This window comes from Cetorhinus maximus, chromosome 9, assembly GCF_964194155.1.
Source record: "Cetorhinus maximus chromosome 9, sCetMax3.hap1.1, whole genome shotgun sequence".
NCBI lineage: Eukaryota > Metazoa > Chordata > Chondrichthyes > Lamniformes > Cetorhinidae > Cetorhinus > Cetorhinus maximus.
The window spans coordinates 98,445,240-98,457,995 of NC_135887.1; the positions used below are offsets into that span (position 1 = coordinate 98,445,240).

The 12,756-nt window shown below is 40.5% G+C and overlaps 1 protein-coding gene across 1 annotated transcript in view; it reads left to right on the forward strand.

The window, feature by feature from the left end:
• The first annotated feature begins 430 nt into the window (after positions 1-430).
• sbf2 (SET binding factor 2) overlaps positions 431-12,756 on the forward strand; it is a 669,356-nt gene continuing 657,030 nt past the window's right edge. The window contains exon 1 of the mRNA XM_078549182.1: positions 431-591. Within this exon, the coding sequence (XP_078405308.1) occupies positions 537-591 (55 nt within the window). The 5' untranslated portion in view covers positions 431-536. The remainder of the gene's footprint in view (positions 592-12,756) is intronic.

The following is a 12,756-nucleotide window of genomic DNA, read 5'->3' on the forward strand; positions in this document are numbered from 1 at the left end:
CAAAAAGCTAAAAGCTACTGCGGATGCTGGAAATCCAAAACAAAAGCAGAATTACCTGGAAAAACTCAGCAGGTCTGGCAGCATCGGCGGAGAAGAAATCAGTTAACGTTTCGAGCCTTCATGGCCCTTCGGCAGAACATCACAATAATATGCTGCTTCCCAACCTCTGGAATAGGGGGCGGGGGGGCTTACTCAGTAGCGCTCTGAACTATTTCCAACACTCTTGTGGGAATGCAGAAGTGAATGTGCAGGCAATTGTATGTTTCCCCATCGCCCTGGTTGCAGCTCATTACCCTGATTTGCAGCAACCTTTACTACTGCTTCCTGACCGGTTCTGATTGTTCCTCTCGCGGCAGCCGCTGCACCCGCTTCACTCGCGCTGTCTGGAAAGCCGGGGCCGCCGCCCAATCAGGGTCAGGCTTGTTAGCGCACGCGTACTGTGCTGCCTGGGGGGGGGGGGGGGTTAAACATGGCTGAGCTTTACCAGGGAGAAAAATGTTGAGATTCTCTGTTTCGAGCTCTGAAATTCACGAGAAATGGCGAGATTGGCCGATTACTTTGTGGTTGTCGGTTACGACCCTGAAAAGACGGGTGAGTATTTTTTTCAGAGAGAACAAAAATTTTGAAAAACGTCGTTAAACATGTGTGTCCATCTCGATTGGGTTGGCGAGAGTCCTTTAGGCCATGAGTGCCTGCAGAGCAACTGAGCTGTTCCAGTGGGAAGAGGGTGGAAACTGAACTTCTTTGTTATTAAATTACAAGCTGGTGATAGTGACTAATGTAAACTGCCCTGATCTTTTCTGTGCATTGCTTATGGTATATCCTTTGTGTGGTTGTTTGATAATTGAACCTTTCAAAATAGGGAAAGAAACAAATCTGTTGTCCTGTTCTGAGTGACTAATTATTGACGTACAGTGACTTTGGAGAAACAAGCGCATGTTTGTTTTTGTAAATACGTCAGAGCCTTGAGTTGCACTTATTTTCCCTTCAATATTACTAGAGAACATTGCCAATAAAATGTTACTGGTGTTAGTACTGCATGCAGTAAAAAGATAATTCAATTTTATAAAGTAAATATAATGGCAGAGGAAGAAGTAACGCCATAAAAACCACCCTAAAGTTTGTGATTTATGTTCTTCCTTCAAGAAACACCACTGGAACTTGGTATCATATTAGTAACATCTAAAGATTTTCTCCCAATGTGTGCCAAGCCAAAGACGCCTTGTCAGTATTTTACTGACAATCAAATGATTACGCAGCTAGCTGCTGGAATTACATAGCAATCCTCTTGTGAATAGAACAACCTGTTAAATACAGAATAGATAAATCTCTATAAAGTTTTTACTCAATCCCTTAGGATGATATATCGTAAATGCCTAAAATAGTATTCTGTGCATGAAGGTAATGCTTTCAATCTAAGTTTTAATTTGTGTGAAAGGTAACAATTTTGCAGATACACAGTTCTGTATTTCGATGCCAGAATTCACAAAATGTTAATTTCATTGATTAGAAACAGAAATGTTGGTAATGCCTGGGTTGTCAGTATCTAAAAGAGAAATATAGGCTACACTTAAGCTGGGGCACTTCAACAGCACTTGAATTGTTTCGGATTTCAGAGAATCATAATTTTTTTTTAACTCTTAATGCTGCCAGAAACAAACATGAGTTAAAGTGTTAGCTTTATTTTCAATGGAAATCCAACAAAGACACCTGTTAAACAAAATCATTAATTTCTCTATTTTTCTTTTTGTGTTCATTTTTCAATTTCAAATCTTGTTGGCTTTCATATTGAAATGCTTTACAGTATTTTGGAAAAGTTATTTTCCTTTAAAATGGATGAGAAACTTAACTTTTAAGTTTAATTTGAAGATGTTTCAATTGTGTTACAACCATATGTCAGGCAGTAGAAATGGCTGCAAGGGACTACAGGATGAGCCTTATTTAGAATACAGTTGGTTAGACTGTTTTCTGTCCTGATACTATTGAACAGATTCTAAGCTGTATTTGACATGCGAACTTGTTACAAATATTACTTACAGACTATGACCCTTTTGTTACAACCAGTTGAAAAGAACCAAGTGTTTGTTCATGAATACAAATAGCTCATAAATATAGGATAAGAAATGGATTAAAAGTTAACTATCTTAAAATTTTAGAATGGGAGAATTTGGGAATTTAATTTTCCCACCTGTTTACAATTCATGGCTACTGGGAAGGTGCTTGTATGTGCAGAATACATCTGATGTGAAATGTAGCTTCTTTGGAAAACATCTAACTTTGAGAAATTATGTACAGGGATGGGATGGTGAAGTGACCTATATTTGAAACTTGCAATATGAAAGTTAAGTAGTTTATTTGTGTGTTGTAATTTCTGCTCATTCACAGCCTTTTTTTTATAATGCAATATTCCTGATGACCCACTAGGGCCATCTGCCACTAGCTTGTCCTGCTTGCTACTCTTAATGTCCCCATTAGCACACCCTTTAGATAATATCACCACCACAACACCCCTTTGTCTTTTGATCTATGACTTCTTAGGCAGTCTCTTCTTGGCCTCCACCTATCACTGGTCCCCTATCGAACTCTACCTGTCCCACCCCCCTCTACCAGCTTATATTTCATCTCATTTCTATATGTCTTAGTTCTGATGAAGGGTCATATGGACTTGAAACGTCAACTGTATCCCTGTCCGCAGATGCTGTCAGACCTGTTGAGTTTTTCCAGGTATTTTTGTTTTTGTTCTAGATTTCCAGCATCCACAGTATTTTGCTTTTATATTCCTGATGTGTTTCTGGATGTGCTCTTTTCTCTATGGCAAAAGAAGCATTGTACTAGTTTCAGAAACGATATATTGTATTATTCATAACCAGAAAAAAACTATATCCTGATGCAAGCCAGGACCTTTTAAAGGAAATATTATGAGGCAACTGCAACATTTATTTCCATTTTCAACACATGAAGGACAGGTATGATATTAAGACTGAGATGAATAGATTTATGTTAAGCGAGGGAAGTAAATGATAGGGACCAAATGAGTCTAAATGAAGCTGAGGTACAGTTGAACCATGATGTAATAGAATCATGAAACAGATTCAAGGAACTGAATGGTCTACTCGTTTCCTAAGTTCCTTTATACGATGAACATGTACAGAGCTTGCACTTTGAAAATTGCTAACATCCACACATCAAACCACCAGATCCACTTCTCAAACTGTTTTGTCATTAAAACCTCACAGCATCATTTGGAAATTGTTGTGAATTGCTGATACTATTGGTATCAGCTTTTTAAAAACTTGTATCTCAGTTATTTAATAGTTTTTATAATTTAACAAAAATGCAATATAATAGTTACTTATAAAGTAACTGGACATTTTTTTTTGTTCTTGAAAGATTATTGTCCATTTTTAGTTGCCACATGAGTATCCTACAACTGAGTGGCTTACAAGGCCAGAATGAAGGTCATTCAAAATCAGCCATGCAGGGTGGATGCCAGTTATCTATAAGATGTTACAGGTTCTCTTCCTTGAGGGACATTAGTAAGTAATTGGATTTATACAACAATTTGGAAGCTTTTGTAGTTATTTCTTGCATAAACTCCCAACTTATCATTTATTGAATTAAACTTTGCACCATATTGTAGTCAGATTTGAACTTAAAACCTCTGGGTTGCAAGCCACATTGTTTTACTATAATTCTGTCCTGTTACAAAGGCCAACTTTATGCACTATTGCAATTTTACTTCAGTGTAATTTCAGGAATAAATACTAACAGTTAGGTAAATTGTCATCGTAAGTGATGTATTATTTTGTAGTTTTGAAACAAATGTTTAGGATTTTTGTGTCAAACTTGTTTTAATTCCAATTTTGGTATTTTAATATTTCAGAGATTTAAGAGAGTTTGTATAGATGTAAAAATGCTATAGTGCAAAGTAAAAGTAACAATGTGTATAATAGAAAGAATATTGTCGGTGCATCATTCAACGCCTTTATTTTCTGAACTTCTGGAAGTTAACGATGCCCTGGTTTATATGTTTTTCCTGATACATGTATTTATTTGTCTCCATGCTGGTTTTGTGGATTATTGTTCAAAAGCAATAAGTTATCTGTGAATGGCTCTACTGTAATCAGGGTGGTCCTATGTTTGGAGTAGGAATTAGCTTTTTAGTTTTTGATCTAATATAAATATGCAAAAATCCAATCTAACAACAAAAAAATTCAGTTAATTTATGTAATTTTCTGAACAACCTATTGCACTCGAGTATTTTGTTCTGACATTGATAGTAGTTCATTTTAAAAAAAGGATTGGATACATTTACATTTAAAGCAAGAAAATGCTATTCTCCAAATATTTTTGGTACATGTAAAAATAAAAGGACTGTTTTTGGCTCCTGAACTTGTTGAGGACTGCAGCCGCTAGCACGGAAATCCCTGCTATAAACACCCCCACCCCTGACAGCACTGTACACTGTAAAGAGGTGTTTGTAAAATTTCTATTGCACTCGCATTCATATAAACTGGCAGGATCAGATCTATGCATTGAAGTCACGAAACCAGATATTGCTTATTGTGGATGGGCAAGCCCATTACTGATCGCTTCCCTGGGGTGTGTGGGTGTACACCTCTTCCCGAAGTCACTGACAACTGCCTCTTCAAAGTCATAAAATGAGATGATTTATATTTGGTTATGAGATTGTTTTGGAGGTGGCACAAATGGCAGAAAATTACCTGTCAAATGTGGTGTAATTTTAAACAAGTTTAGTTGATTAGGAGTTTAGAAAACAAGTTTATTATGCAAGGGAAATTGGTGTTTCTTCTGTAGTGTTGATATTTGATTTGTTCCTTTTAAGCAAGTGTTTTAGTGTAGATTAATTTGCACTATATAGCAATTTATAAATCTTAAAATGATTAAAGTAATTCTTAAAACCAGCTATCAAAAGCAATGCAGTGCTGAAAAACAAATTTCTGAGTTCTACAGTTATGACCTAAAGAACCGTATGTGAGGTTTTCTTGCTCGTTATGACTTGCCCAAAGAGATGGGGCTGGGTCCCTTTTCTAGAAAGCTCTGGCTGTATCTATGGAAGCCACCTTGCATGCAGCAAAAAAGTTGGAGCAAATAAAATCATTTTGGCACCTGGGTGCTTTGTTCTTTTATTGTATCACCAGCATTTTGGATCTGTAATTGGGGTGGGAAAACCATAAAAACAAAAAATTGATGGGCTGGAAAGGACCAGCTGGTCCATCATTCCCGCCCTGCACCATGATGGCTCAATAATTATGGCTAAACCCCCCTCCACCCACAACCACACTGCAACCATACAATCCATGTTATCTCATGGGAGAGATGAAAAAAGGGCCAGAAAGGAAAAAAGATACTCATGATCAAAAACCATTCCAGGAGATTAGATAAACCAAATGTAGCCATAAAGTCACTTGCCTTCTATATGAGGCAGTCGCTGTCCCAGCGAGGAACTGATCTAGCTCCCTTTGGCAGACATAGAACCATAGAATACTACAGCACAGAAAACAGGCCATTCGGCCCTTCTAGCCTGTGCCGAAATATTATTCCGCTAGTCCCATTGACCTGCACCTAGTCCATAACCCTCCAGACCTCTCCCATACATGTATCTATCCAATTTATTCTTAAAACTTAAGAGTGAGCCTGCATTTACCACGTCAGATGGTAGCTCTTTCCACACTCTCACCACTCTCTGAGTGAAGAAGTTCCCCCTAATGTTCCCCCTAAACCTTTCCCCTTTCACCCTAAAACTATGTCCTCTCATGTTTATCTCTCCTAATCTAAGTGGAAAGAGCCTACTTGCATTTACTCTGTCTATACTCCTCATAATTTTGTAAACTTCTATCAAATCTCCCCTCATTCTTCTACGCTCCAAGGAATAAAGTCCTAACCTGTTTAATCTTTCCCTGTAACTCAACTGCAGACTGAGTACCCACCAGAGCAAAAACATGCAAGGGGACGGTAACATAGTGGTAATATTCTTCCAGTAATTCAGAAGCCTGGACTAATGCTCTGGAGACATGAGTTCTAATCTCACAGCTGGGGAAATTTAAATTCCATCATTATTCAATTCTATTAATAAAACTGGAAGAAAATGCTGCTACTAATAAAATCCAGTATTTTCATGATTATTATTAAAAACCCATCTGGTTCACTAATGTCCTTTAGGGGAGGAAATTTGCCATCTTTACACTGTCTGGCCTACATGTGACTCCGGACCCACAGCAACATGGTTGACACTGAACTGCCTTCTGAAATGATTAATCAATCCACTCAAACAGCTATAGGAAGATTGAACAAGAATAAAACTGGATGGACTACTCAGCAGTGACTTAGGCATTGGAAATGACAATGGTGCACCCTCTCCAGTTGACCCTGCAAAGTCCTCTTCACAAACATCTGGGGTCTTGTGACAAATTTGGAAGAGCTATCTCATAGACTAATCAAGCAACAGCTTGATATAGTCATACTCATGGAATGATTCCTTACAGCGAGTGTCCCGGATACTTGCATCACCATTCCTGGATATGTCCTGTTTCACCAGCAGGACGTACTCACCAGAGGTAGTGGTGTAATAGTACGCATTTGGGACGGTGTGGCCCTGGGAGTCCTCAACATTGACTTCAGACCCCATGAAATCTCATGGCTGCAGGCTAAACATAGACAGGGAAACCTCCTGCTGATTACCACCTACTGCCCTCCCTCAGCTGATGAATCAGTGCTCCTGCATGTTGAATACCAGTTGGAAGAACCACTGAGGATAGCAAAGGCACAAAATGTACCTTGGGTACACCTGAAGGACTTCAGTATCTATCACTTAGTGTGGCTCGGTAGCACCACTACTGACTGAGCTGGCTGAGTGCTGAAGGACAGATCTGTTAAACTTGGGCCTGTGACAGGTGCTGAGAGAAGAAACAGTAGGGGAAAAACCTACTTGACCTTGTCTTCACCAATCTTTGGCAAGTGCTTTTGTCTATGACAGTATTGGCAAGAGTGACCGCCTCACAGCCCTTGTGGAGACAAAGCCCCAACTTTACACTGACGGTACCCACCATTGTGTGTGTGGCATTACTACTGTGCTGAATGGGATAGATTCAGAACAGATCTAACAACTCAAACTGGGCATCCATGATGTGCTGTGGGCTATCAGTAGAATTGTATTCGATTACAATCTGTAATCTGTAATCATTTCCCTCGCTCTACTATTACCATCAAGCCAGTATCTCTCACTTTACCGTGCCAGGGCACCAAACTTGGTTCAATGAGGAGTAGCAGAACATGCCAGGAGTGGCATCAGGCGCAGCTAAAAATGAAGTGTGATAAAACTACAATACAGGATTATATGCTAAACAGTGGAAGCAACATGCTGTAGACAGGCAAGCGACCCTACAACCAACATATCAGATCAAAATTCTGCCACATCCAGTTGTAAATAGTGGTGGACAATTAAACAACTAACCAGAGGAGGCAGCTCCAAAAACAACCCCCTCCCCACCCTCTGCCCCCCCAACCCCCATCCTGAACAGTGGGCTCCTCCACTATTTGTCAGTGCAAAAGACACAGCTGAAGCATTTGCAACCATCTTCAACCAGAAGGTGGATGATCCATCTCCTCTTCCTCCTGAGGACCGCACCATCATGGATGCCAGTCTTCAGCCAATTTGAGTCACTCCACGTGATATCCAGAAACAGCTGAAGGCAATGGATACAGCAAAGGCTATGGGCCCTGACAACATCCCAGCTATAGAACTGAAGAATTGCACCCCAGAATTAGCCATGACCTTAGCAAAGCTATTCCAGTATACCTTCAACACGTGCACTTAACCGACAAGGTGGAAAATGGCCCAAGTATTGTCCTGCACATGAAAAACAGGAAAAATCCAATCCAGCCAATTTTTGCCCCATCGGTCTCCTCTTGATCATCGGCAGTGATGGAAGGTGTCATTAACAGTGTTATCAAGCGGCACTTGCACAGCAATAACTTGCTTACTGATGCCCAGTTTGGGTTATGCCAGGGCCACTCAGCTCCTGACCTCATTACAGTCTTTTTCCAAATGGATGCAACAGCTGAATTCCAGAGGTGAAGTAAAAGTGACTGCCCTTGACATCAAGGCAGCATTAAGAAACCCTGGCAAAAATTGAAGTGAATGGAATTCTGTGAAAACTTTCAACAGTCAAAGGAAGATGGGTGTTGGAGGCCAATCATTTCAACCCCAGGGCATAGAAACATAGAAGAATGGAAGCAGGAGTAGGTCATTTGGCCCTTCGAGCCTGCTCCACCATTCAATATGATCACAGCTGATCTTCTATCTCAACGTCATACTCCTGCCCTCTCCCCATACCCCTTGACACCTTTTAGAGGCTAGAAATCTATTTATTTCCTCCTTAGTATATTCAATGACTTGGCCTCCACAGCCTGCTGTGGTAGAGAATTCCACAGGTTCACCACCCTCCTGAGTGAAGAAGTTTCTCCTCATCTCAGTCCTAATAGATTCAGGACAGGCCTGCAGGAGTTCCTCAGGATAGTGTCCTAGACCCAGTATTCAGTACCATTCACAACTCCTCAGATACTGAAGCAGCGCACATCCACGTGCAGCAAGACCTGGGCAACATTTAGGCCTGGGTTGATAAGTGTTGGTATCACAATAGAGACCAGTAACTATTTTTTCCCACTGGGATTTTGGATTTCTTCTATTTATTTACTAAAGGAATAAAGCCCCAAGTTTCCACTGTTTAAAACAGAAGAAATTTTACTATAAAGAGTCAACAAAGCAAGCACTCAATACTATCTATCCTGTACTCTAACATCCAGAAATTAATGAGTTAAACATGAATTAGCAGGCAAATTGTGGTCAGATGTAAACTATAAATTGCATGGTAAATGGCGGATGCAGCTAAAACAGATCTTACAAATTGCCTCAGCAGTTCACACAGATTGTAGTTATCAAACCCTGTCTTCTTCATGAGTTTCAGCTCTAATCCTTCTTGGAGCCAGTCTGATCCCCAGCTGACAGTGCATGACCAACCTGAATTACATGGGCATGGTCTTCACCACATATGGCACACATATGCAGAACCTGCTCAACTTGGTCTGGATGGCATAGATCCACCATTGTTATCTTCAAGTAACAGAAATTGTTGCAGCCCTTTATTCTCGCTTCTAGCTCCAGCCTCCTCCTCTTGAATCTTCTTCAGCTTGCCTGTCCTGCTCCAGGGGACTTGACAACTGCTTTTGCACAACTTAGACTGATCTGTGTGCTTTTATATCTTTCACCAAGGTTTGGTTTCGATTTCCCAACCTTAGCTTGCTCCTGATTTTCCTTAGAGGCAGGAAAGTTCTGTGTCATCTCTAGGTTTGCCTTTTCTGCTCTATTGGTTTTGTTCTCAGTTCAGTTTCTGTTTTGACGTAGGTTCTGCCTAACAGCATACAAATTAAATTAAACAATATAGATTCCCTCACATAATTGACAAATAACATTAGTGCCACACAAGTACCCGGTCATGACCATCTCCAGCAAGAGAGAATCTAACCGTGTCTTGACATTCAACAGACCCTACCATTGTCTAATCTCCCACTATCAGCATCTTGGGGCTTACCAATGACCAGAAGCTGAACTGGACCAGCTATATAAATACTGTAGCTACAAGAGCAGGTCAGAGGCTAGGAATCCTGTGTTGAGTAACTCACTTCCTGACTCCCCAGACCTTGTCCACCATCTACAATGCTTAAGTCAGGATTGTGCTGGAATACTCTTCATTTGCCTGGGTTAATACAGCTCTAACACCTTGAAATTTGACACTATCTAGGATAAAGCAGCCTGCTTGATTGGCACCCCATCCACCACCTTAAACATTCACTCCCACCACCACTGCACAGTGGTAACAGTGTGTACCATGTACAGGATACACTCCAGCAACTCGCCAAGGCTTCTTCCGCACTGTCCAAACCTGTGATCTCTAGCACCTAGAAGGACAAGGAAGGAAGGCACATTGGAACGCCACCTGCAAGTTCCCCTCCAAGTTACACACCATCATAACTTGGAACGGTGTCGCTGGGTCAAAATCCTGGAACTCCCCAACAGCACTCTGTGTGGAAGATCATCACCTTCTTGAAGGCAATTAGAGATTGGCAACAAATGCTGGCTTTTCCAGTGACATCGCATCCCATGAACAAATTTTTAAAAAAGTGCACTTGGTACTGCCAATGCAAGATTAAAAAAAGGTGGTAAATAGGTTTGCTACCAGTTTTCCAAATTATTAAGTGGTGAGGCAAGTGATTGTTCGGTGTATATGAGTTAAATTACCTTTTAACATCAGTCCCATTATTGCATGCCAAATGTTAGATTCTGACTGACCTAACTGTTACTGATGTAAATTATTAGTAACTCGTACAGTAATATTTTGAATCATGTTCAATAATGCTTTTTTAAATAACCATCTCTTGACAATTAACAGCCTTTAAGTGAATGGGCTAGAACATGGCAGATGGAAGGTAATGTGAATAAGTCTAAGGTTATCCACTTTGGCAGAAAAAAGAGAAAGGCAGAATATTTCTTAAATGGTGAGAGGTTGGGAAGTGCAGGTGTCCAAAGGGACCTGGGTGTCCTTGTTCATGAGTCACTAAAAGCTGGCATGCAGGCGCAGCAAGCAATTAGGACACTAATGATACGTTGGAGGGGAGTTGAATACAGGAGTAAAGATGTCTTGCTGCAGTTTTATATAGTGCATTGGTGAGACGTAATCTGGAGTATTGTGCACAGTTTTGGTCTCCTTATCTAAAGAACGACATGCTTGCCATAGAGGGAGTGCAACAGAGGTTCACCAGATTAATCCCTGGGATGGTGGGATTGTCAAGAGGAGAGATTGAGGAGACTGGGTCTGTATTCCCTAGAGTTTCGACGAACGAAGAGTGACCTCATGGAAAATTACAAAATTCTTAAAGGGCGTGACAGGGTAGATGTAGATAAGATGTTTCTCTGGCTGGTGAGTCTAAAGCCAGGGGACATAATCTCAGGATAAGGGGTAGGCTATTTAAGACTGAGATGAGGAGGAATTTCTTCACTGAGGGTGGTGAACCTTTGGAATTCTCTACCCCAGAAGGCTGTGGAAGCTCAATCATTGAGCATGTTGAAGGCAGAAATCAATAGATTTCTGAGGACTAATGACATCAAGGGGTATGGAGATAGTGTGGGAAAGTGTCACTGAGGTAGATGAAGCCACGATCTAATTAGATGGTGGAGCAAGCTCGAAGGGCCGAATGGCCTACTCTTGTTCCTATCTTCATGCAAAAATCATTTTACAAAAGCAAAGTAGTGCAGATGTTGGAAACCTGAATGGATAGATGATGCTGGGAATGATCAGCCGATGAGGCACCATCTATGGAGAGAGGCGTGGCTAACTTTTCAGGTCGATGACCTTTTTGTCAGAACTAAAAAGTGTCAGAGATGTTGTAGGTTTTATATAAATGCAAATGGTGGGAAAATAGTAAAAGGGAAGAAATCCTGTGGTAGGATAGAAGGAAGGAGAGAATAAATGACTTTTTTTTTCTTTTCCACCCTACCCCGCAACAGCTCTATACTTAAAGCAAGTTACGCCTCCAACTTTTTCCAGTTATGAAAAATGGTTATTGACCCAAAAAGGTAACCCTATTTCTTTCTCCACAGTTGTTGCCTGATCAGCTGAGTATTTCCAGCATTTTCTGTTTTCATTTGTGCCAAAGTTGGCAAATTATGATCCAGTGAAACATGATAATGTTGGACTTATAGATGGTTTAGAGGAGTATATTTAGTATGGCATGACGTGAGGTATAGGTTGGTAGAAAACAAATACATTTAATGTCATATTTTAAAATCTGTGAATACTTGGTTTGGATCCTTAAAATGTTGTTCTCTGCCAAAACTGTACAACTGGGTCTGATTGTCTTTGGGTGTGGATAATCTGACACCAACATTAGAAGCAGGTCACTTATTAAAGAAAGGTCTTGTGTTTTTATATAGTGCCTTCACAGTCTCTGGTTGCCCCATAGCACTTTACAGCTACTTTTGAACTGTAGACACTGTTGTAATGTAGGAAATGTAGCCATCGGTTTGTGCACATATAGCACTGAGATGATGATGATCAAATAATCTATTTGGTGATGTTGATTTGAGAGGTAAATAATGGTCAGGGCACTGGAGAAACTCTGACTGTTCTTTGAAACAGTACCATGGGATCTTGTACATCCACTTGAGAGAGCAGATGGTTTGAAGTCACATCCAAAGGATGGCACTTCTGATAATGCAGAACAGAGAGTACTGCACTGGGAGTGTCAGCCTAGACTTTTGTGCACAAGTCTGTGGAGTGGGATGAACCCATAACCTTCTGAATCAGAGGCAAGGATGCTAACCACCTGAACCATAGCTGTGGCCGTGGAGGAAATTATGATCAGGCATATTGTGTCTATTCCTTTCAGATTCTTCCTATTAGTTCCACTTGTTCCCCTCCTGTTGCCTCCACTGATTTTGAGGCACAATGAACTGAAGGACAGCATTAAAATCAGTAAAATTATACATCTCTCTTTTGAAATTTAAGCTTCCTGTACAGTTGACATATAGTAAGTCTGAGTCAGCTGTATGTATTCATTGCTGTAACTCTTTCTCCAAAATGTTTGCTTCCTTGCAAACAGGCCCTTGTCATTCACAGCCTCATCACAAGTGAATATTGATACTAACATTTACACGTGTGGCATGGCTTAAGGGTAGTG